We start from the raw sequence: 25,564 nt of genomic DNA, 5'->3' as shown, positions 1-25,564 counted from the left end.
AAATATTCAAAATGCCCTTTATTTCCAAAGTCAGCATTTCACTTTGTCTGTGACAGGTGCAGATCAGCTTTAGGCTGCTAACAATGTTTTTAAAAGCAAGTTTTACAGATTTTTAAGGTGCAGATCTAGCAAGAGAACACAGAAGAGAAATGCCATCTTTTCACAGGATCTTTTTAATCTTGCCTATGGCTTCTCCCCTAGAGTAGAAGGAGTAAGAAAAAAGACGAGACTCTTATTTCACATGCTGTGCGTTAAAACAACCCAGGAGACAGGCACTGTTGTTCAAAAGCTAGAGATATTATTCTCCATCAGGCTTTCTGCCGAGTACTTTTCCAACTTGGTGTGGAAACAGTCCGGATCTGTTACCGTTAGGGGCAATTAAAACCAATTTTTTTAAGCTTACAGTGGATTACAAAGGATCTGTACTCTGCAGTACAAAAAAGCAGCCTTTTATCATGATCTGCAGAGAAGAGCAAAAAAATGTTCATGATGAGGGATTGCCTGTCAATTAGGCCTGGTTGATTCATGCAATTGAACAGCTACTGCAATACTTCCTATTGGCTGCATATGTACTGTATAGTTCACCTTGAGTATTCGAAGACTCGACTGCAAGGTAAATTAAAGGTTTAGAAGCCTCACCAGAGTGCCCTTGCATGGATAACATCCCAAATTGCTAGAATAACTGAAAACACAACTGAAGGCACCCCGAGTCTCAAAGCTGATTCCTGGAGAGTGTGGTGTGTTCTGCTTTTATGCATGGATGCTCCAGCTACGGTGCTCAAGGGAACGTTTCCGCAGGTCTTTCCTCCCGGCGGCTGTCAGGGTGTATAACGCTGCCCTAGGACGAGGCTAGGACTGTTAGCCCCTCATCTGCTAATCTATGGACAGCATGGTGCTCCATTGTACTTTTTGAACAATCTGAATGAACCATATTTGCACAAATTTTATTGTTTTTACAGTGACTATGATCATCATATTTTGCACACACCTATGTATTTATTTTTATTTATTTTGTATAATTTTTCATCTATTCTGATGTCTGTTTTTGCTTGTCTTGGGCTAGACTGTTGTAACACATCAACTTCCCTTTGGGATCAATAAAGTCTTATCTATTTATCTTAAGGTCCAAACTCAGTAAGTCAACCCATTAACCTCATTATGGACTTCATTGAACTAATAAAGGTTTTTTTCATTTCTTAAGATCTTTCACAGTTGGTTACAGTACACGTTGGTACACCTCCGAGCCTCGTTAGGATCACTGTCATTCCTGTTTGTTAAATAATTAGAGCAGGTCCTGACACCCCTATTCTAAGTGAAATGTTGATGCTCGTGTTGCCCACTGGAACTCCTGATTGTGTCTAGGATGTCTGCACTGCAGTGTAAAGAGCAGCTGCCCCAAAATGCCTTTTACAGCAATCCACTGCAGGGTGGTTTGAGAGGAGAGAAATAAGTATTACAAAGCTGACCTCAGACTGAAAGAAATTCATATTTTAAAAAAGCATGACACCTGTGCTCAACTGAGTAAATACTGCAACACATTTTTTTTCATGGATCAGTTATTGGAAATAAGGTTACAAAACCAACTGAAAATAAGTAATTCAGTGGTTTTCAAAACTATGCATATCTGTCAGAAAGTAAGAATCACAAAGTCCACATACTTCTGATGCCTCTGTGAGCATGAGGTCACAGTTCCCAAAGGGTGACTCTCGTTGTACCGAAGACAGGAAACAACGTGTTGAATTATCAAGCGCCCTGGCATGCTTTAAGTGCTAGTAAAGTATAATAAATCTCTTTTGGTTTTTGAGAGCTCTTGTCTCAGGTGAAATCGCACGTCTTGCCTTAAAGCCAGGTCTTCATCCCCGGTCCTGAAGAGTTTCGCCAATTCACTGCTTGGAATCCAGCGATGGCGAAAAACCATGTTTACTCGAACCAAGATCCTTTTAATAAGGTGACTTTTTTTTAAATAAAGCACTTAAAAGATCATTTGGCACCAAAAAACAAAAGTGAAGATACAGCATCCCTCCAGCTAGACTCGAGTTCCCTTTAATTAAACCGGTGACCTGCTTCCTTGATTAACTTACAGGTGTCACCCAGTTGAGAGACGATAAAACAGGCGATTCAAGATGACTTAGTAGACCAACTGTCAGGACATCCTGTGACCCTCGTCCCACGCCAGAATTCCTAAAAACTCGGAATTCTCTCTTTTACCTGGACCATCATCTCTGGAGTCGAGCTTCCAGTCCAATTTTTTTTCCCAGGTAGTCAGGAAAGGGCAGCTCTTGTCTCAAAGCGAGACAGACCTACGACCTGCCCGGACGAGAGCTGGGACGTTTGTTCGTTTTTACCTCTGTGCTCGCGGCGGCCGGGTTTTGAAGGAATCGGGCGATTTCAGTCCGTCAGTACTGGGGGAGGGGGGGGGACGCTGCCGCCGGCGATCTGAAAAGTCGGTCCGAGCCCCTGGAGCTGCGCGGATCTTCCGAAACCTCCGATAGGGGCCCGGGATTTCAGAGTCTTTCGAGAGAAGGCACCTACGGGTAACGTCCGGCACACAAAGGAACAATCTTGGTCCTCGATGTTTTAAGGTCACAAGGGGAGGGGGGAACAAACTTATTCTACCAAGGGATCAGCAGCACTTTTTATTGGGGGTCTTTGTTTCAGTCTCTGCACTGGTCTCGGAGGGGGGGGGGAACTGTGGGGGGTCAGCTCGAGCAGAAAGAGAAATCCGCCAATGGAAGCACCGAGTGGAAAGCGTGAGTCCCGCCCCTTGGCGTTGTCGGACGTGGCCGGGAAATGCGTTTTATTCATGTTTTTGGTGTCTGTCATACAAGACGTCTGCGCTGCGTCCAGACGGTTTTGCTTCACTCGTCCGGGAGACGATAGGAGAACAGCCCCTTAGGAAGAGGCCTCGAGTTCAGTCAGGATTGCGGGGACGCGCGAGTCGACTCGCCCCGCTGACGGCTCCTTCCGGACAGGCGGCCAATCAGGACGCCGGGTGGCAGAGCCTTCTGGGAGTCGGCCATTTTAAATAAGGTACCTGGGGCGGGATGCTACAATCTGTGTGCGGGCTTTTCGGCGTCTCTGTGCCGGTCCCACCCCCTCCCCGACACGACGACAGCCGGGAATCTGTGTCGCCCGTGAACTCTACCTCTCCCCTCCTTCTCGTCTCGGCAGGGCCCCAGAGGCACCCTGCCACAGGAATGCTGGGAAATGACTGGAAGCAGAAGGACAATGACCTGCTGGGAGACCCGTGAGCTGGACGAGCCTTGGGGGGGGGAAAGGGTGGGGGGAAGGCAGAGGGGAGCTGGGGAGAATGGAGACAGAGAGAGACGGGGGGGGCAAGGGGGAGAGAGAGCGCAGGCGCCCAGCGGGGGGCGCTAGGGAGCCCGGCCGCGGCGCACGCAGACGTTGGGCTTGGCGGCATGGCTGAAGCCCTGCTTGCACAGGCACTTGTAGGAGCCCGGGACGTTGACGCAGCGGCCGTTCTGGCAGGGGTAGGCCCGCGCGCTCAGCTCCGCGCACTCGTCGATGTCTGGGGAGAGGAGAGAGAGAGAGGGGGGGGGAACACGTGTCAGCGACTCCATTTGGCACCGCCACCTCCCGAGGAATTCTCTGCTCTTTCAAATGTGTGTCCCCACAACCCTAACTTTAGACTCCACCGAACGCGTCCCGACAGTCACTGGGGAGGGGCCTGGTTTAGTAGCTTGAATACACGCAACACAGCAAAAACAGACTGAGCAGGACTGTGAAGACCAGCACCATCGCTGGTGCAAAACAGCTACAGAAGGCAGAAACAAGCAGCGCAGAAGACCAGTACAATCACCGCCCGTCATCACCTTACACAGCGGAGATCATTTCGAACAACATGACACCTTCCATCCAGATCTATCGATTTAGACCACCTCGATTCAAGTGCAGTACAACTAGGTTATCTTTTATTCCCACAGCTATAAACCTGCTTTATTTGGAGAAAAAAAATCATTGCATATTTTATTTATATTTATATTTAATCTCCTAATGCATGTCTCTTATTAGGTAATGGGTTCATGTGGTGTTAAATGTATTGCGTGCTTTGTTGATTCTGCCTGCAAAGTAAATTTCGGTATCTGGGACAATAACAGGAAGGACGTTCATTTTTCGGCCCAAAACTAATCCAAAACTAAGCAGCTGTTTGTGTTGGGAGAGCCTGGTGGGGGGGGGGTGTCTAGCCCAGTTACTCTCTCTTAAGTGCTGGAGCACTGTTCTGCCATCACTACGGCCAAAAGAGAGGAGAGAGAGATGGATGATGGGAAAGGATGCAGCAAGAGGGGGAATGATGGGAAGGGAGGAAGGAGGAAGAGAGATGGATGATGGGAAAGGACGCAGCAAGAGGGGGAATGATGGGAAGGGAGGAAGGAGGAAGAGAGATGGATGATGGGAAAGGACACAGAAAGAGGGGGAACGATGGGAAGGGAGGAAGGAGAGAGGAGTTTGGAGGTTCTGTTCTGTAGGGTACCTACCGATGCAGCGCATCCTGGTGTGGTCGAGCCTGAAGCCAGGGTTGCACTCACACATGGTGCCCAGGTAGGAGCGCACGCAACGCCCGTTGGCACAGCTGCACTCGTCCGAGTCCTCTTCCGAACTGTCTCCTTCTGGGAGAGAGGGACAGTGAAGGAGGAGGAGACAGAGAAACAGGTGGTGGAGAGAGAGAAAGGGATGACGGGAAAGGGCACAAGAGGGGATGATGGGAGGGGAGAAAGGAGGGAGACGTATAGGAACAGAGAGGAGAGAGGGATGATGGGAAGGGGCACAGCACGAGGGGGGGATAATGGGAAGGGAGAAAGGGGCACGTGAGATGGAGCAAGGGAGGGGTGGCAGGAAGACACAAGTAAATGAGAACGAGACAGTTAGGGGGAGGGACAACATAGCAACATGCTACCTAGGTACAATTCTGATCCTGGTGTCCCGAACTCTCTTGTACCTTTAACAGTCAATGTCTTGACTTCATACGAAGTAAAAGACTATATGTATTAACTATACTATAATAAACTACAATTTACTATACTATAATATATACTATATTAAAAAATAACTCTTTAATTGACTAGTCAGGTTGAAATAAAAACCAGAAGGCCCTGCGGGATCTGGACTGGAGAGCCCTGCTTTAGAGGGATTTAACTGGTCATTAACTTGATGAGACCCAAAATCCAGGAGCACCCAGGCCGTTCGCCCAGTTCTGTGCAGTAACCAAGCCCAGAGGCGTCTGGGGCCGACGGCGCCAGCTCACCGGGCTTGTAGTTGGAGAACGCAGCCAGGAACTCGCCTTCCCCGTCCGACTCAGTGTCCAGGTGCAGCTCGCACAGCCGGTTGAAGATAACTGGCCGGGACAGAAAGGGAGATGGTTGGCCCCCCTGTCCGCCTTGCAAACGAATCGTCCGGGCTTCGCGCATTCGTAGACACAGAAAGGCATGCTGGGAGGGAGGGGGCGCAAACAGGAAAACTGCGCCCCCGGGTACACCAAGCAGCTTTCCGATCATGCGATGTGTGCTGGGGACCACATTGACGATGGTGACCGGTCATGAATCCATGATTTGAACCGGCACTGATTTTGCAACACAGGGTAACAGTTCTAGCCTGCCTGTACGCATTTCTTACGAACAATACAACGGTAACAATTTAAAAATATATATATATTTTTTTAAATGGGAACCGTAGTCCCTAACCCTAACCCTAACCCTAACCCTAACCCTAATCCACTGACGGAATCGCAAAATTTGACAACATTCCGAATTAGGCACAAAATACTTTTGGGAAAATGCTGGAGAGTCTCCGTGTTGTCGAGGGTTTCCACAAATTGTGACATGAAGCAGCCCTTCCTGCTCACTAGTCCCTGTGATGACTAATGCACTGAGATGTACGAGCGAATAAGTACAGGTTGTGCAGCAGACATTTCAGCGCAGAAATGTTCCGGCGTGATCCGCAGGCAGAGTTAACCAGTGAGCAGTATTTGCCAGTGAAACCGCCTGGGAGAGAAGAGCAGTATTTCTACTGGATTAGAAGAGCTGGATTCACAAGCCTGCTTGTTTAGTGTCACAGGGCCTAGGTTAGGTTACCCTCATCCTAACCCTAACCTTAGCCCTAGCCCTAGCAGCAGGGCAGGGAATCCTGATAGCTTGACTGCACCCTGGGTTGCTGGGGGAGTCTGCTGTACCTCCTGGAAACTCTACCATGGCGAAGGTGCAGCAGATGGGGGTACCTGAGTTGCGCTGGGGGCAGGTGCGGCACTCGGGACCCCAGCCCCGGCCGTAGTGGCAGCAGCACTCGGAGTAGGTGACCCGCAGGCGGTTCTGGGGCATGCTGCAGATCAGGTCCTCGTCCACCTGCAGGAAGCACACGTCCTTGTGGGCAGCAGTGCGGTCTGGTGGAGGAGGAGAGGGAGAGAGAGAGAAAGAGACACAGACACGCCTTACAGGTCTGGGAGCGCCTTCCCAGAATGCCCTCGCTGCGGAAGAACGCTCACGTCAAGAGCTACTGCGTGTTCTGGGGGCGGCTTGTCAACTTGAATGCCTGCTTAGCTTCACCGGCAGCCCCACTGGAGACTCAGCAGGTGTGAGCCTGGCCAGTACCTGGAAGGGAGACTCCTGGGAAAGCTTAGGCTGCTGCTGGAAGAGGTGTTAGTGGGGCCAGCAGGGTGCGCTCACCCTGCGGTCTATGTGGGTCCTAATGCCCCAGTATAATGACGGGGACACTATATTGAAAATGGCGCCGTCCTCCGGATGAGACGTAAAACTGAGGTCCTGACTCTCTGTGCGGATTAAAAATCCCAGGGTGTTTCTCGAGAAGAGTAGGGGTGTTACCCCGGTGTCCTGGCCAAATTTCCCCCTGGCCTTTACCCATCATGGCCTCCTAATAACCCCCATCTCTGAACTGGCTCCATCACTCTGCTCTCCTCCCCACTGAGAGCTGGGGTGTGGGGAGCAGACTGGCGCCTCATCCAGGTAATAATAATAATAATAATAATAATAATAATAAACTTTATTTTATATAGCGCCTTTAAAGGTGGCTTCTCAAAGCGCTTTACAGGATGACAATAACAATAAATAAGAAGACTAAACAATAAATAAGAAAATTTCACAAGACAGGACACAATTATAATTACAACAATACAACAATAAAGATAGAGGAGACCGTGGAAGATGGTATTAAGAAGAGCAGAGGGGTGAAGAATGGAACCAGAATGGAAAGGCTTTTCTGAAGAAGAAGGTTTTGAGTCTGGATTTGAAGGAGTTTAGAGAAGGTGACTCTCTAATATCCTTGGGCAAAGAGTTCCAGAGCTTGGGGGCATAGCAGGAGAAGGCCCTGTCGCCCATACAATGTAGACGGGCTTGGGGGACAGTAAGGAGAGCAGAATTTGAAGAGCGGAGGTTGCGAGGTGGGGAGTAGGGCGATAAAAGTTCAGACAGGTATTGAGGTGCCAAGCCATGTAAAGCCTTGTAGGTGAGCATGAGGATTTTAAAGTCTACGCGGAATTTGACCGGAAGCCAGTGCAAGGACTCGAGGATAGGAGTAATGTGAACACTTGTACTAGACCTGGTCAGGATTCTGGCTGCTGAATTTTGGACATACTGCAGCTTGTTCAGAGTAGATTTAGATACACCAGGGAGCAGAGCATTGCAGTAGTCAATTCGGGAGAATACAAATATGTTGATCAGGTGGGGCTGCGCACTGCTGGTGGTGGAGGGGGATCCCCATGACCTGTAAAGTGCTATATTGGTGTTGTTATTATTCAAAACGCGTCTCTGAGGAGCAGGTCAGGCCAGATGGCGTCACTGAATCTGTTCTCGAACCCTGCTTCCGTTCTCGACTGCTTCAGGATCAGCTCTGAAACAAGCCCCCCTCCCCTCCCAGATCCTGCTGCCCAGCCTTTGCTGACGGAGGCAGCTCTTGACCTTTGGATCATTCGGTACAGCGGCCAGGCTGGCGAGACGAGCCGAACAGGTCCGCTCTGCGGTGTCATCTCTGACCTGTTTGCGGCACATTCCTGTATTGACGAATCACCCAGAAGCCAGCAGGCGCGTGCAAGAAACCAAACAGGGCCAACGGGGCCCTTGTGCTCTGGTATGTTCTGTATTAATCAAGGGATTTCAAATCTCATGAGATTGCATCACTACGACCTTTAACACCTGACATTGATTCGTTTTAGCTAGATTTGTACGGCATACTGCCTTGGACTTTCTACAGGGACCTTCATTCGGATTTGAATCAAGTGTGTAGGAATTGGTGTGCAAATCCACACGCATATACCTGTTTGATAAACCTGGTGACATTTTTAGCTGCTGCAACAGTAGTTGTATACAGAAGATGTAGGAGAACAGCACTGTTCAGAAGCCGGAGAGGACACCCTGAGAGAGCAGGCAGGCATCTATTTAAATACCCGAATTACCTTCTGCACCCCTCCAAAGACTGCTGGAATGCACTGGAATTCAATAATGGTGGAGTGTGTGGAAGTGTTGTTGTGCTAGGCTTAAAGAATTGAAAAAAAAATGCTTAAAAATCAGCCCTACATTCTCGTTTTCACGATGCAGATAAATGGTAGACGTATTTCTAAATAGTAAACTGTCACATGGGAATTAGTGCTTACTGCCTCATCGCTTCTGGGTCCCGAGTTTGATTTGGGAGTGAGATACCTTCTGGGTGGAGTCTGCATGGTCTGTCCCATGTTCTTGTGAAGAGTGCATGTGTTCTTGCCCCTACTATTGGGATTCAATCCTGATCGCTCACAGCACAGCGCCCCTCCCTGGACAGGGGATAGCTCCTCCACCATGAGAGAGTTCTACATCTTCCACATGGCCTACATTGCAGGGGGGGGGTGATGTGATGTCACTGCTAGATGTGATGTCACTGCTGGAACTGGCTCAGGCGCGCTGAGGCCCGTTACAGTCAAACAGGTTGCTTCCTCTTTCTCCCACCTTCCAAAGACCTGGCGTCTCTGAATTTATCCCTGTGTGCTTGTGTGTGGTACATCGGTATGGGGTATGGGGGTATCAGCCTGCCTTAAGCCCTAAGCATCCGGGACTTTCACCAGGAATGAGAGCATTTTTTGGGGGGGAACAGGCGAACCGACAATTTGGGGATCGGATCCTTATAGCCGACAAAATCCACACATTCCACTGGAACAACAGATCCTGAAGTCAACAGACTAGCCGCCCTATTCACCCAATGCTGACCTTCGTCTTCGCAAATACAGCAGCCTCACTCATGCAGTTTTAGAGCATGCAATACGTATTCTTGGTTTTTGATACCGAAAACACTCACGGCCAAGTCAGATTGAAATGTAGAGGGGTGCTCTCTTTCCACGGTGTTAAACTATGAGGTTAAATGACATGCGCTAAGTTAGACGTTCCCCCCAGTTCATGAAAACATAAAGAAGTTATAAATGAGAGACAGAGAGCTGGCCTGCCCAGCTCGAGTTGCTAGTGGATACAGTAAGCGACCTACTGATCTCCCTTACGAAAACCTTCAATGTGAAGAGAATTTCACTGCTTTCCTTAATATACCCCAATCCAGGGTCTGATGTTTATTAAAGTAGTCCGGTCAATTCTTTCTTCCAACAAGCACTCTACTGCGTCTGTCCATTTGGACTTTGTCCCTGAGCCCTACATAGGCTCAGAAGTCCTGCTGGCCAGGCCTGTTCCAACCCATAGGGGATCCCTGGTGCTCATCATCACCTCTGCCTGTGGTGTAATAGTTCTTTAGATCGACTTATCTGACCTCTTCCCACCTCTTTGCTGCTATTTTCAGTTAACAGTACCCAGAAAGGTAGGGTATGGAGGTGCAGTGGCAGGTGTTACTGCCTTACAGCGCTGGGGCCCTGGGTTCAGGTCTGGACTCGGGGTGCTATCTGTGTGGAGTTTGCATGTCCCCCTCCCCCGTTGGCATGGGTTTTCTCTGGGTGCTCCAGTTTCCTCCCACGGTCCAAAGACGTACTGGTCGATGTAACTGGCTTCTGGGAAAACTGGCCCTGGTGTGAGTGTGTGTGTGCCCTGTGATGGACTGGTGTCCCGTCCAAGGTGTATCCAGCCTTGTGCCCATTGCTTTCTGGGATAGACTCGGGCCCCCACGTGATCCTGAATTGGATGGAGCAGTTAGAATATGTATGCATGGTTACAAGAACCTCACTGATGAACACACTCCCGTTTTGTATTATTCCTAGTCTTGCTACTGACAGCTACTGTGTATTTAACTTGAAGCCTGCCTGCAGGATTGTCGCCTCTCCTTCACATCGAGCGGTACTGCTCGAGCTCCTAACAGGAGCTCCATAACGACACTTTCTGTGTGCACATTTCATTACCATGTAAATCCCTAAGATACCAGCACATGTGACCAGAAAACATCTTTAATTATATATATATAGAACCTATAAATATATATTTTCAGGTCAACAGTAAACTGGTCACTTCATCTTTTGCTAGAAATTTACAAAAAAGATTTAACAGTTTTACAAACTGTAATAACAACTCTCTGCTGAGATACAAAGGGTCATAATATTGTTAAGAAGCATCTCCAGGGTGTTTTAATTTTATGAGATTTATGGATGTTAAGGAGCTGATGATGTGGTCTTATTACAGTATCTCAGCTTTGAACGAGAAGAGTAAAATGTTCCTCTTTAACTCACATCTTTTTTGGGGGGGAACTGAACTTGGCCATTGAGCACAAGCGCTAAAACCATTCCAGAAAATCAATTTAAGTGGAGGAGATGAGAGATGAATCACTTTGGGTGGGTATTAACCAACTAGAATCAGTAATGTCACAATGCTGAAGGTAAGCCGAGATGATATTAGGGGTTTTCTAGAAGCAGAATGGTGTACCCAACATGAATATTCGGAGTACACTGTCTACACAAAATACAAACTTATAATTCAGTCAACAGAGCATTTTTCTGACTACCCTGTACATTCAACTAATATACAGCCTCTTCACAAATCAACCAGATACAAACATCAAAGCAGTATATAATCTATACTGTAGTATTTGCCTAATATAGTGTTTTTATAAAGTCTAAAATCTGAAATATAGACTACAGGACAACACTTTGGATCAGGGATTTCAAATGGAATTTACAACTACTATGAGAGAACAGTCCTGTCAGGACCACATTCCCCAGAACCCTCTGGGGGAGTGAGCTGCTGCTCTCAAGTCACCTGACCAGTTGCAGGAAGACAATTGGTCAGGTAACGGTTCAAAACCCAGGAAGCAGAGGCGTCCTGTGTCAGTCTGTGTGAATGGAAGCCTACTGTCTTGAGGGGCTGAGGGCGGAACCCCTGTCTGCACCAAGACCTGAGCCAGATAACTTCTGCTTACTGCTTTTTTTAAACAGTCATCTGATCCATTGTCTTTGGGCGACCAATCAGGTGACGGAGAGCAGTGCCTTACTGCCCCCAGAGGATTTTGGGAAATGCAGTCCTGACAGGCCTACTTATAAGGAGCGCTTACTTATATATATATCCTGAAGCATTAACGGCGAGACCGTGATGAAATATTAACTAGGTTCTGCTGTCGACTGGAATTAATAACAACATCATAATCCTGACCACAGCCTGAATCATGACAGTCCTAACTCAAAACATCTAGTTATGCAACATTGTTTATAACTTTGCATTACATCATTAACAACATTATTTTAGACAGGAATACATGCTATAATATACAACAGTATCCTATGTTATTACTTTTTATAGTAATTTATATTATGCAATATCATATTCCTATTATATTACATTGCGGCGCCCTTTCGTACTGAATACAAACTTTGAACCGTTTTTTTAACCTGAATGGTTCACCACTCAGAAAAAGGGATGCGTGTCATGTTATTAACGGGCAGCGGGGTGAGCGCCTGTACGCGGTTAATTGTTTTGTGAGGCCATCACCGCCAACGGTTGCCGGGTAACATCTTTTCAGAGCTCAGCCACCTCCAGATGCAGGAGAACAAGGCGCTTCAACGGAAAGCAGCGTAGCAGCGTCAAGCGCCTGGCAGGAGGGGGGTCATTAAAAGCCGTTAAATGGATTAAGCCGCAGGGCACTGATCCCAGCTGCGCCCGCGCGTGCAGAACTGCCAGGCAGGAATAGCAGATCCAGGCTCTCTCAGCTTTCCTGCCCAGGAAGATCACAAGCGGGCGAGCCGATCACAGAGCGGGAGATCAGGTGCAAGAGAGAGAGAGAGAGACAGAGACAGAGACATGAGGACTTGAAGGAAGAGAAGGTCCTTCCCCACTTTAAGAAGGACAAGGAAGAGGAGGGAGCTAGCCTGGCTAAAGGTGAAAGGGCAAAGGTCAAGGGGCAGTGCAGTGCCTAGGGGGTGGACTGCTACAGTATTGTAACAGACATGGATGGTGTAAAATAATTTTGCCAAAAAAGTTAAGACAATATCAGAAAACCCCTTGGTTTTAATTCCCCAAAGAGTATATAAAGATATTCATGGGGGATTGCAGATATCGCAGTCATGTTTTCATAAGCCCAGAGATACTGTAGAGTACAGGGTTCTGAATTCCCTTTCAGTGAATCATATGCAGTTTTATGACCAAAGGCTTTTGAACAAGAACTTACCTTCTTTTACCTCTCCTTCTAACTTCAGATATTTACGTGACCCAAGTTTAGTTTTTACAGGTCCTAACCTTTAGTATTTGTAATAAATGCTTTGAAGTTCCTGAGAAATCAAAAGTATAAGGCTTGCGATACACTAGAGGTTAAATATGCGATGGTATAGATTCTGTGAAAACACTGAAGTACAGCATTGCAAATATTAAAGTCAATGCTATAATATGCTGTATAATATATAATGTGCTACAGTGTCTGCTGACCCTCGTCATGTCTATCAAAGCAGGTGAATATCAATATCAATATTGATTATGATACGGCAACACCAAGACACCCTCTCCTTTAGGGCTTTCATGTCAGCTGGAGGACGGACACCCAGAATTCCAGATTATGGGGGCTGACATCCCTTTGTTCCCAGTTGCATCGGAGATCTCGTGTTCCAGTCGGAAATGAGTTAGCCAGAGTCGGACGGGTTCGAACCCGCACACCTCTGCCCTCTGCATCTGAGCAGAGGCTTTTCCGTGATGAGATAACAGCTTGGAGGCTGAGAAACACGCATGCTCGACGGGTTCTTCGGTGGGGGTAGATTCTATACTTGTTTGCTGGTGTACCATGGTAAAGGTGGATTGCAGTGCAGTAAAGCATGGTAAAACCACAGTGAAAACGCAGGAAAGCTCCGCTCGCACAGGAACAAAGCTGCTGCCCATTTTTTTGGGAAAATGAACCCAAGAGCAGGGGACAGGTATACCAGATGGCACAAGCAGGGAAAAGCAGGCGAAACAGAAATCCAGAGTCTGTGGTCAGAAACTGGCTGTGGTCAAAGCTGGTACTGGACACTGTAGCGAAGCACAAACAGTCTGTACAGCAAGCCGGGGTCTAAACTGAGATTACCAGTGTAGAGAGAAACCAGAGCAGGGGGTGATCCAAAAGACATGGTAGAAAACAAAACGCTGTCAGGAATCCGAGGAAGTACAGGACAGGAGATGGGGGAATTATAAAATTGAGGGGCTTCCAGCGACACTCGTAGAGCAGACTCAGTCATAGAGGTCACCTCTGTACCCCCTTCCCAGCAAACCTTAGACATTCTGTACCACCTGGTGCGGCTGTTGATGCAAATCACCCTGCAGGTGATGCAGGTTTACTGGAGGACTGTACTTCCCATGGTAACCGGTACAGTGTGACAGGCTCGTGGAGGGGTGGCTGGTTACTGTGGCAAATGCCAGCTGACCCTGCAGCGCTCCAACCCCCTCCACCCCACCCCACTTCCACAGTGGGAGCAAGCCTGACAAGTGACAAGGACTGGACAGCACTGCACACACACGAACACCAAGCAGCAGCCATGTTACCCTGCAATTCACATCTGGCAAACTTCTGAAGCTCATAAGGAGTGATCCTGGCAAGTACCTGGAGGGGAGACTCCTGGGAAAAACCAAGGTTGCTGCTGGAAGAGGTGTTAGTGGGACCAGTAGGGGGCGCCACCCCGGGGTCTATGTGGGTCCGAATGCCCCAGTATAGAGATGGAGACACTAAACCGAGGTGCTGACTCTCTGGGGTCATTAAAAACCCCAGGGCGTTTCTCGAAAAAAGTAGGGGTGTTATCCCACTGTCCTGGCCAAATTCCCCCCTGGCCTTTAGTCATCATGGCCTCCTAATAACCCCCCTCTCTGAACTGGCTCCATCACTCTGCTCTCCTCCCCACTGAGAGCTGGGGTGTGGGGAGCGGACTGGTGCCTCATCCAGGTGGGGGCGGCACACTGCTGGGGGTGGAGGGGATCCCCATGACCTGGAAAGAGCTCTGAGTGGAGGGTCCAATAAGTGTAAGCGATTCTTATTATAATCACAGGAAACATTCATGGGGGGCTGTTGATTTTTACTGCGCTTTCCTCCTTTCCGCGATTCTGTCAAGCTATGAAATGTCGCTCTTCCGAGTGGCGAAACTCAAGTTTTACTGCCTGCCTTCCCGACAACTGAACAAGCACACGGCGCACAAAAAGCAGCTGCAGCCTGTCCGAAATTTGGGACTGGGGAATTGGGAAAGGGAGGGGGAGAAACCCGCAATCTCGATTCCCGGTGACGACCTCCTCCCGGACGCACGCAACGCCACGCTGATGGCTTCCTGCCGGCCAGTCGGCGGCCTGAAGGAGGCTCTGTTGTGCCGAGGGTCGGCCCCGACCCCCTGGGCCCGTCACTAATGGGGGCACCCCCCCCCTCCTGCAGTCAGTACATGGCCCAGCCTTGCCAGCGCCACTCCCACCCTGGCAGCAGCTAGCCCTAACGCTAAAGTTGCTCAGCAGCGTTTGATACCCACCGTCATAGACGCACTGTTTGAGCGCAGCGCTGAAGGTGAAGGGCTGAGTGCAGATGCAGTGATAGGAACCAGGCGTATTGATACACACTCCATTCTTACAATAGGATGGGTCCTGACATTCATTCACATCTGCAAGGGATCACCACAGACATGGGGGTTACACAAGGCAAAAACAATCCGGGTACATCGCACAGGTGTCTCTCTCTCTCTCCCTGCTGTCTCGCCCCAACAAGCGGCACGGGCAGGCAAAAGCAGGACCGCCTCGCCTGGGTCGAGCCCCAGCCCCTCCCCCCCCCGGCCATGGGGGACGTGGAAGAGGGGTGGGGGGGGTAGCAAAAGAGGCATGTGTTTCGGCCCCCAGGGCGAAATCAAAGGAGGGGCTTGAAACACAACCCTTCCTCGAGCCACAGGCATGTGCGCGCACAACACTCGAGCAGACTCCCTGATCGGCTGGCTAGTCAGGCAACTGATCGCGCTGATGACTGCAGGTGGTGCAGGGCGGAAAGACGGGGCGGTCTCGTTGGGTGGAGGCAGTGTGGGGGAGCTGATGCTGAGACTCGAAGTGACGTCATAAAAAGGACAGAGAAACCAACAGGCTCTTTGATTTCTGGGGGTTTGATGGATGCAGATGCAGATGGATGCAGCATGACCACATACTGTATAACACCTGATACACACTCATTCCTGCTCTGCTCACATGTCACAATCTGGGTGTTTTGAGTTACTCAAAACCTGTGCTTTTCTGCGCAGCGATTTTGCACTCTGCAGGGCCTAACGGTTGAAGTCCAAACTCAAGAGATAGATCACTTTTTTGGCCATATACAATGTCTTGCATTATGAATGTGTCTTTTCACATACCCCAACTTGCTCTCCATGAGACACACAGACAGGGAGAGAGAAGCTGGGGGTCAGAGCACAGGGTCGGCCATTTATACAGCACCCCTGGAGCAGTTGGGGTGAAGGGCCTTGCTCCTTGCTCAGGGGCCCAATAGGGTAGGATTCCTCTGCCGGCCGCGGGATCTGAACTGGCAACCTTCCAGCCACAGGCGCAGATCCTGAGCCACAGTGCCATCGCTCTGCCCGAACTGGTGTCAGGTTTAAAAAAACAGCACTATAAAGCCTTTTCCTTATCTTCTGTGATAGACACAGTGTCAGGGGGCCTCTGTCTATCTGATTTTCAAGGATACCTGCTATCGAGAGTCTCCTAGCCTACTTAGAACTGACAGATAAAGACGTGTATATGCTGACGATCTCTCTCAAGACAGACGAGAGATATCTTGGTAAACTGATCATTGTCTTGTGACAGTTCTGTGGCTTTCCCATCATCATTTCCTGGGGGCCAGTACTATAGTAAGCAAGTGAAAACAGAGTAGAGACCCCCTAGAGTCCACAGCAGGAGTATGGTAAAATTGTGGTAAAAGCGCAACATTTATTTACCAGTGTAAAGATCAATAAGAGGTATCCGGTTTGCATCCTGCATTACAAATAGTGGCCAAAACACATACTGGAACACATTTATCAAATGTTAATGACCATCAACAAATATGCATTTTTAAAATGCATATCATTATATCTCAGACATCTGTCATTATATTTCAATGTATACTGACGTTACTCCCGCAACGTTAAAAGACGGATTTTAGACTGCATTCAGATTTCCAGTATCTGGGCACTGTGCAGGATGCACGTTCTACCAATGAAGTGCATTTTCTGCATTGCAATGTTTTTTCACGTGTGCATTCGATATGTTTTTATCTTGGTCATTCCATCCGTATGGCAGCAGGTGATGTACTGTAGTTTCCTTATGTGTGAACTATGGAAGGAAGGAAGACTGAGGAATGTGTGATCCCTGCTCTTGATGTGGAAACCTGTTTCTCTCAACACTGCAGACAACATTCGGAATTTGCCTCGTGGTTGGGACTCGGCTGAGCTGTGTGCGTCAGTCACACTTACCTGTAACGTTCGGGAGACAGTTATCATCTCATCCTTCTGCTCTGACTGAACTGCCCCAGCTTAGATCTCCCCCCCTCCCTGGCCCTCCCTCGTTAATCGCCCATCATGGATTATTCAAGCGCAGGGGTCGTACCAATATTCATATTTTCAAAGAACCCCTTTCGCCTCTTTCAATCAGACAGGGATCGCTTGAAATTGAACGGAACCTGCCAAAACCGGGGACGGCGCAATTCGAGGTCTCCTGTCCCTCTTGTTTTCATCTTGCTGTTAATACCTATTGGCTGACGGGTGACCTCCCTCTGTCAGCCCGACTGAGGAGATCCCCTGCTCGTCTGACGCCCCGAATCTTTTGCAGGATCGCGACGATCGATTTCTGCCTGGCTCGTCACGGGGCCAGGCAGGAAGAACAAGGGCACAAGTCGGAAACCACAGAGCAGTGCACTTAAAAGTGAGAACAGGGGGCAGGAGCCTTTACACTAAGAGGAGTGGGAGTCTGGAACACGCACCCAGCCACGTCACTAAAATGAACACCCTGGCCCCTCTTATTTGTACCTTTTTTATGCTCTTATCACAGCCTTGCTGAAACCAATTTAAAAATATACCGGAGTAACAGTACATGGCCAGAAACACATTCAAAAAGGTGTCTACCCATTATGTGAAATCTGCTTATTCCTGGTAAGAGTAGCAGTGACTCAACACCTATCCCTGGATGGGCCATCGGTTCTTAAAGGGTACGCACACACGCCCAAGCACACTGGGACATTTTAAAGACCCCGACATGCCATTGGAAGACGAGCCAACAACGGAACACCAAAAAAAAGAACATGCAAACTCCACACGGAAGATGCCCCAGTCCGGAACAGAATGAACCCCGGACCGAAGAGCTGCGAGGTGCTCACTGCTGTGCGTATTTAAATATCAGTGAACATATTTAACAATTAGAAGTTTCTACAGTTCCTAAATTCCCTAATTTGGGCCTCTTTTGTTCTTAAAAAAAGAAAAACCACAGTAAGTGCCTCACACTTGCTTATCATTGTATGTTATATGCAATGTCTATGCTGTAAGGGGCTGACTGGTGTAACATGCACCTACAGTAGTTTAAGGGATTAATTTACCCCTGTTCGCCCTCTGATCTGGGGCTCTGGGGGAGCTCTGCTACTAAACCAGGAGCCGCGATCAGTGGAAAACCACATTCAGGAAAGGCACGGATTTCAGATCGTCAGCGCTTGGTTCGTCCCGAAACAGACCCAGGGAGAAGGACGTCCAGAACAGACTAACTCAAGCTGGAAATGTCTTTAGGATGCTTCACAACATTTAGAAGTCACCCCAATATAGTACTCGCACCCTGCTGGAGCTATACTAGAGCTGTGTCTAACCCTAACTCTTCGGTATGGCTCAGAACGTTAGGGCATGGCGCAGGGAGATCTGAACCAGCTCACAACACTTCATCCCACAGGCTTGGGAAGGATCCTACGCCTCTCCCGGAACAAGGACTACCTCCGGGCGACGAAAGGCTAGCCCCCCCATGCCATCGAGAGAGTACGGCCACCGTCGGGAAGAGAAGACGGGGGAGACGGATCGCGAGAAGGGAGAACTCCATCACTAAGGCTGCCCTGCGCTGGACTCCTGAAGGGGGAAGACGCCAGCGAGGAAGACCCCGAACCACCTGGCGGAGATCTGTGGAAGGAGAACCTGCAGGCTGTGAGCCATAGCTGGGATACCATAGAAGAACTGGCTAAAGACCGACGGATCTTTTCCGCTGTTCTACAAGCCAGCAGGCGTGATATAAGAAGACCCCAGGGAGACCGGAGATGAAGGCCAAGGGAGGAGGAGGAGGTCCCGTCTTGCGGCGGTTTTCAACAGGTCCCTTTCCATTTTAAGCAACACCCGCCGGCTTAAAATCGCGCTGAAGGGGTCGGGAGGGGTCAGGGTTGGGGGGGTTGGGGGGCAGTCCTTCGAATATGAAGATGGGTACGCCCTTACTCACCACCCTGTTCCTCGGGGGGGATGCAGCTGTTGCGGTCGGTGGCCAGGGTCCAGGGCAGGGAGCAGATGCAGTAGTAGGACCCCAGGGTGTTCAGGCAACGCCCGTTCTTGCAGTTGGCCGGGTCCTGGCATTCGTCCACATCTGCAACGGCACCCTGCCGTGTTAGGAGGGGGTGGGGGTGGGGGATCGCCTCCAGACAACAGCACACAACACAGAACGGGGCTTCCCAAACTCACTTCCCAAAGTGTGTCCAGCGATGGACTGATGTCCCGTCCAGGGTGTGTGTGTGTGTCTAGTGATGGACTGGTGTATCGTCTAGGGCGTGTGTGTGGCATGTGATGGGACTGCTGTCCCGTCCATGGGATGTGAGTGTGTGTGTATCCTGTGATGGGACTGCTATCCCGTCCAGGGTGTGTGTGTGTCCTGTGATGGGACTGGCATGTCCAGGGTGTGTGTGCGTGTCCGGTGATGGACTGCTGTCCCATCCAGGGGGTGTGTAGGTGTGTTTGCGTGTCCAGTGATGGACTGCTGTCCCGTCCAGGGGTTGTGTGGGTGCATGTACGTGTCATGTGATGGGACTGGCATGTCCAGGGTGTGTGTGTGTGTCCGGTGATGGACTGCTGTCCCGTCCAGGGGGTGTGTGGGTGTGTGTGCATGTCCAGTGATGGACTGCTGTCCCGTCCAGGGGGTGTGTGGGTGTGTGTGCGTGTCCAGTGATGGACTGCTGTCCTGTCCAGGGTGTGTGTGCGTGTCCGGTGATGGACTGGCATGTTCAGGGTGTGTGCGTGTCCTGTGATGGACTGGCATCCCGTCCAGGGTGTGTGGGTGTGTGTACGTGTGTCCCGTGATGGACTGGCGTCCCGTCCAGGGTGCGTGGGTGTGTGTACACGTGTCCAGTGATGGCCTGGCATCCCGACAAGGGGGTGTGTGGGTGTGTGTGCGTGTCCTGTGATGGACTGGCGTCCCGTCCAGGGTGTGTGTGTGTATGTGTGTCCAGTGGTGGACTGGTGTCCCGTCCAGGGGGTGGCCTTACTTTGTGCCCTGTGCTTCTGGGACAGCCTCTGAGGTGCTGTGGCCCTGACGAGGAATAAGCATCTTTCTGACACTTTCTAAATCTCGAAGAGCCGCGCCGCGCTGCTGCAGTGTACCGGCCAGGACCGGTCTGCTGCCCTTCAGAACAGGACTTCCTCCCTTGCCACGTACCTACGACCGCGGGCATCACACACTTCTTCTTGGACGAGTCGGAGGCCCAGGGGGGGGTGCAGGTGCAGAAGAAGGAGCCCCTAGTGTTGACGCAGGCCCCGTTGGCACACAGCGACTCGTCGTGGCACTCGTCCACGTCTGGTGGCACAGAACAGCGCCCGATCAGGGCAAGCTCCCCTCTTCATCGCGGCACCGCAGCAGGGAAGACCCAACTCTCGTCGACTGGGGGGCAGGCCTGCATCTCAGGCTACCCGTGACCCCCAGCTTAGTAAAAGAGGGCTTTTAAGTGACGTTTCAGAGGCGTCCCCAACACCAGTGTTTTGTTTTTTTCAGCTAGCCTAACCTTGCTCCTATACAGCACATAGGTGTTCAAACAGAGATCTTTGACACAGCTTTTAATCATACAAACAAAAAACGACATGGCCAAACGTTTTGCCCTTTCAAAAGCCATTTAGCTGGGCGGAGTGGTTGGCCTTGCGGACTGGGGTGCTGTCTGGGTGGAGTTTACATGTTCTTCATCAGTTTGCACGAGTTTCCTCCTATAGTGCAAAGACATCCTGGCTGGGGGGTTAAGCAGCTTTGGGAAAATTGGTCCTGGTCTGAGTGTGTGTCTGTGTCTGTGTGCGTCCTGTGATGGACTGGCATCCTATCCAGGGTGTACCCTGCCATGTGCCTGTCGCCTGCTGGGATAGACTCTGGCCCCCCAGTGACCCTGAATTGGATAGAGCCGTTAGCAGATGGAAGAATGGCCGGAAAAGCCCTTTAATTTGCGAGAGTCCGCAGCACAGTGCCAGCTGTACCTGTTGGTTTACGCAACGAAGGCAGAAGAGAAAAAATAAAATCTTCGTCCCCTGCATGATCGCCCCAGACACTCAGACGACAAGACAAGAAGAAAGGCTTGTTATCCGTCTCTCTGACTGGACTTGTCAACGCTCTCCCCTGCTTTCCCAGTTACTATCATTTCCAGGTATGGAGACCGAGACCGGATAATAGCTGAGCTACAAACTGCATTGCCTTCGAGGAACGCCCGGAAGGGAAAGAAAAAAGCTATTTTCCTTTTCGGAATCAGAAGTTCACCTCATTGACAGTTCGCCTAGTTAACTAGTTAACGATTTGGCTGTTGTGACCTGTGCGGTAGTGAGTTGTTCGTTTTTCTGAGGACGTCATCCAGCTGTTTCTTGAAAGATGTTCAGCTTCAACCACATGGCTGGGCAGCTTGTTCCACACTCCCACCCCCCTCTGTGTAAAGAAGAGCTTGCTGTCCTGACTGGAGGATCCCATCCAGCTGTTTCTTGAAAGCAGTTCAGCTTCAACCACATGGCTGGGCAGCTTGTTCCCCCTCTCCCACCACCCTTTGTGTAAAGTGGTCCTGACTGTCTGGAGGATCTCATCCAGCTGTGTCTTGAGAGATGCCAGGGTATCGGCTTTAATCACATGGCTGGGCCCCCCTCCCACCACCCTTTGTGTAAAGTGGCCCTGTCCTGACTGGAGGATCTCACCCAGCTGTGTCTTGAGAGCAGCCAGTGTAGGGGCTTCAACCACAGGGCTGGGCAGCTTGTTCCACACTCCCACTGCCCTCTGTGTAAAGAAGGACCCCCTGTTTTCGCTTTTAAATGCGTTCCCACACAGCTTTCACTTGTGCTCTCTGGTTTGGGTTTCACTCTTCAGTCGCTGACTGGAAATCAGCTGCGCTAAGGAAAGTCGGGGATACCTCAGCCCAGCTCTGGGGGTGCTCAGGCAGACAGGAGCCTGTGCTTGGGAGCAAGCAGTCAGGCCAACCAGCGACCAACAAGCTCAGGATGATGGGATGATCCTCTTACTGGCTAAGCTGATCAGCTATCACTGAGGTAAACAGACTGTGCCAGTGGATTGCAGAATGACTGCCCTTGCGTGAGACGTGTTTGATTTGATCAATGAAGGGAACTCGTCTCTGTCTTAATTCTATCTGAACCATTTAGTGGCTTAAACAGCAAACGTTTCTTCTGCAATGCTCCAGTGATTAACAGGGCAAACTCGCCACCGTTGGATGTCTGCTCCAAAATCTGGAAAAATATTCCCCTTTAATTTTGTTTTCCCAATTTGGGGTTTTATTCTGGAGGGCTAAGAAAACTGTGCCAGGACACCTGATTTTATAAAGCCTCACGCAGGATCTGTCTATGAGCCTCAATGTTTGTATCCGAAGGAGGAGACGGGGACAAGCTCTGGGAAAAAAACTGCGACACTCCACACAAGCTACAACTTGCAAAACTGACTTTCGAAGAAAGAAAACTGAATGTTGTTTGTTGTTTTGTTTTTCTCATTTCTGTTTTGGCTGTTTCTTTCTAGTGTGTGTAGTGAGACAAACATAAAAACAATCTGATGGTTCAGACCTGGTGCCCAACGTGTTCCCTTGAATTCAAGCCCTGAACCGAGCCTCTTCCAAGTTAAAGGGGAGCTGCAACGCCATTTTTAAATTTTGAGGTTAGAAAAAGTCGGTAGTGATGAGTGCATTTCAAACTACGGTGAACGTAAATTGTGCACAGTAACTTGTAAAACCTCCTGTTTAGGAGCGGCCCTGTGACCCTGTAAACAAGCAGGCTTGTGGATCCAGCTCTTCTAATCCAGTAGAAATACTGCTCTCCTCTTCCAGACGGTTTCACTGACAAATACTCCTCACTGGTTAACTCTGCCTGCGGATCACGCTGGAACATTTCTGCGGTGAAATGTCTGCTGCACAACCTGTACTTATTCCCTCGTACATCTCAGTACATTAGTCAGTACAGGGACTAGTGAGCAGGAAGGGCCGCTTCTCATCTCAGTACATCAGTCAGCACAGGGACTAGAGAGCAGGAAGGGCCGCTTCACATCTCAGTACATTAGTCATCACAGGGACTAGTGAGCAAGAAGGGCTGCTTCAAGTCGCAGCTCTCATGAAATCTCGACAACATGGCAACCTTACAGTACTTTCACAAAGTTCATGATTGTAGACTTAATTTGGAATTTGTCTTTTTTTCTAAAACGTCAATGAATTGATTGTGTTACGAGATTTGCTAAACGGGTGTGAGACGTTAGGACTGCAGCTCCCCTTATATGATCAGCAAGACATATAAAGGTGGAAACTGCCTCTAGACTGCGGAGAGTGGGTGATGTTTGAAACAGTTTTCTCTCTCTCGAGCCTCTTTGAGGTAAAGGCACTGTTTGGTACCATGTTGAGAAACCGCTGGTCGGGGCCAAGGAACGAGAGTGAGAGTTCAAACGGATTGTGGCATGAAAGTGGCCCTCCCTGCTCACTAGTCACTGTAAGCAAATGAGAAACATGGTTTCCTAACAATGTTAATTATTATGAGTGTGTTTTAGTTAGTTGGCAGGTTGCTCTTTTATTCCAATGCTTAAAAGTACCTAAAAAATGTGTCTGCTTGTATGCGCCAGTTTGATGAAAATATTTTACTGCTAATATTGTAGCGAAATTCACTTGGTCTAAAGAATGTTTACACTGTTAATAGGGCTGTGTTTGCGTCAATAGAAGTTTTGTTGCCTCGCTCTGAAGCGCAGGCGATGACAGCAATATGGCATTACACATACTGCGAAACTTTGTCTCTTTTGGGATGTAAACTGGAGCTTATACACCATCTCGTGTACTTGGTAGTTTCATTGTGGTTTGACATGCATTCATCATTGCTGAAGCATCATAACCCCAAAATGTAAAAAGAGCTTTGCAGTTCCCTTTTAAGATGACCTCTATGCGCCCTCTTGTGGCTTTGGGTAGAACTACCAGCTACATCTCACCTACCTCTGACTACAGCTCAGACACCACAATAGAGAGAACTGAATTACCAATGCACTCCAGCAGGTTACTGTCGTAGTAGAAGCCTTGCTGACAGTAACACTCATACCCAGGCTGTGTATTCACACAGTGGCCTTCTTTACAGATCTCTTCCTTGAACAGCACACACTCGTCGATATCTGCCAAGACACAGAGAGAAACCAAAACACCCAGCAGGAATGAGACAAAGCATTCATGTGAGAAGAGAGAGCCTGAAACTGCACCTACTGTGTGCCAACAGATGCCCATGCCCTCAGGAGAGCTTACTCCCCTGAAGTGCTCAGTTTGGCAAAAACCATTAAGATATGTTTAATAATAATATTAATCGACTCAAAGCTCTTTACAGGTAATAGGGATCCCCTCCACCACCCCCACATGGATGATGCGCCAGAACACTCCCCACACCCCCAGCTCTCAGTGGGGAGGAGAGCAGAGTGATGGAGCCAGTTCAGAGAGGGGGGTTATTAGGAGGCCATGATGGGTAAAGGCCAGGGGGGAAATTTGGCCAGGATGCCAGGGTAACACCCCTACTCTTTTCAAGAAACGCCCTGGGATTTTTAAATGACCACAGAGAATCAGGGCCTCATTTGTCTCATTTGAAAGACGGCACCTTTTTACAGTCTAGTGTCCCCGTCACTATGCTGGGGCATTAGGACCCACACAGACCACAGGGTGAGCGCCCCCTACTGGCCCCACTAACACCTCTTCCAGCAGCACCTTTATCTTTCCCAGGAGGTTTCCCAGTCAGGTACAGGCCAGGCTCACAGCTGCTTTTGTTTGAATACAATTAGACTTTGCATTTTCCACCACAATGCTTGAGAAGGGTGGCTGTTGTTGTTGACAAGCAGTTTATTGAAGCACTTATGTGGAGAAATTAAATCTGCAGGATCTCTATAGTGCACTCCAACAATCAACATGTCGGGCACATTAATTACATTAATACATTTTGTGCTGTCTAAGACAAAACAAACAAAACAGCTTGTATCGGAGGGGAAGTTCAGCTGTATAACAGAAATAGGGGTGTGTATGTATCTCTTGTTTTAGCGAGAACCTACCTCTGTGCGCTGGCAGCCCATACTCTGTGATGCTCTCCTCGATGTAGAAGCCTCTTCCAATCGGACACAGGGAGTGGAACTCCGCTGCGGAAAACAAGCATCGGAAAGCAGCTTCAGGGAAAGAACACGACAGTGTCACAGTTTAAAACGTTGCTGCCTCGCAGCGCTTGGGCCCTGGGCTCAGATGTGGACCTGGGGTGCTTGTCTGGGTGGAGTTTGCATGTTCCCCCTGTGATCATGTGGGTTTCCTCCCACAGCCCAGAGACATGCTAGTAGGTTAACTGGCTTCTGGGCAAACCGGCCCTGGCATGAGTGCATGTATGGGTGAGTGTGTGCCCTGCGATGGACTGGCATCTTGTCCAGGGTGTACCCTGCCTTGTGCCTGTTTCTTGCTGGGATAGGCTCCAGCTCCCCTGTGACCCTGATCTGGAAGATGCCATTTGAAAATGGATGGAAGGCTCATTAGGGCTCACACTGCTGGTCCAGATGCACACCATTTTTTACACACCTTTCCATAAGGGAATTATTATTTCACCCTTCTATAATATTATTTTCCACGATGACTGAAACAAAGACCTTAGACCGTTCCCTTATGTTAAGAAAGCAGGCAGCACAGCGACTTTCTCGGAAACTAGATGCTGGCATTTATATTCTCCAGGTCCGTATGTTCTTCTGCCTTGTCCTGG

General features: G+C 49.4%; 1 protein-coding gene across 7 annotated transcripts in view; it reads right to left on the bottom strand.

Annotated features, from left to right (window-relative positions):
• The window catches only part of ltbp3 (latent transforming growth factor beta binding protein 3), a 104,329-nt gene continuing 78,765 nt past the window's right edge, over positions 1–25,564 (bottom strand). For 3 of the 7 annotated variants that reach the window (XM_088608530.1, XM_088608532.1, XM_088608535.1), the window contains 9 exons: positions 24,879–24,962; positions 23,835–23,963; positions 20,022–20,159; positions 18,819–18,959; positions 14,879–15,007; positions 6,233–6,394; positions 5,264–5,353; positions 4,497–4,628; positions 1–3,529 (listed from right to left, as the gene is read on the bottom strand). In XM_088608530.1, the coding sequence (XP_088464656.1) occupies positions 3,375–3,529; positions 4,497–4,628; positions 5,264–5,353; positions 6,233–6,394; positions 14,879–15,007; positions 18,819–18,959; positions 20,022–20,159; positions 23,835–23,963; positions 24,879–24,962 (1,160 nt within the window). In that variant the 3' untranslated portion in view covers positions 1–3,374. The remainder of the gene's footprint in view (positions 3,530–4,496; positions 4,629–5,263; positions 5,354–6,232; positions 6,395–14,878; positions 15,008–18,818; positions 18,960–20,021; positions 20,160–23,834; positions 23,964–24,878; positions 24,963–25,564) is intronic. The other 4 variants (XM_088608531.1, XM_088608533.1, XM_088608534.1 and 1 more) reach the window with 3 other exon arrangements.

The sequence above is a fragment of the Lepisosteus platostomus genome, chromosome 16 (genome assembly GCF_059453375.1).
Source record: "Lepisosteus platostomus isolate fLepPlt1 chromosome 16, fLepPlt1.hap1, whole genome shotgun sequence".
NCBI lineage: Eukaryota > Metazoa > Chordata > Actinopteri > Semionotiformes > Lepisosteidae > Lepisosteus > Lepisosteus platostomus.
The sequence above is the reverse complement of the archived record's forward strand: the minus strand, read 5'-3'. Positions and strand labels throughout refer to the sequence as shown.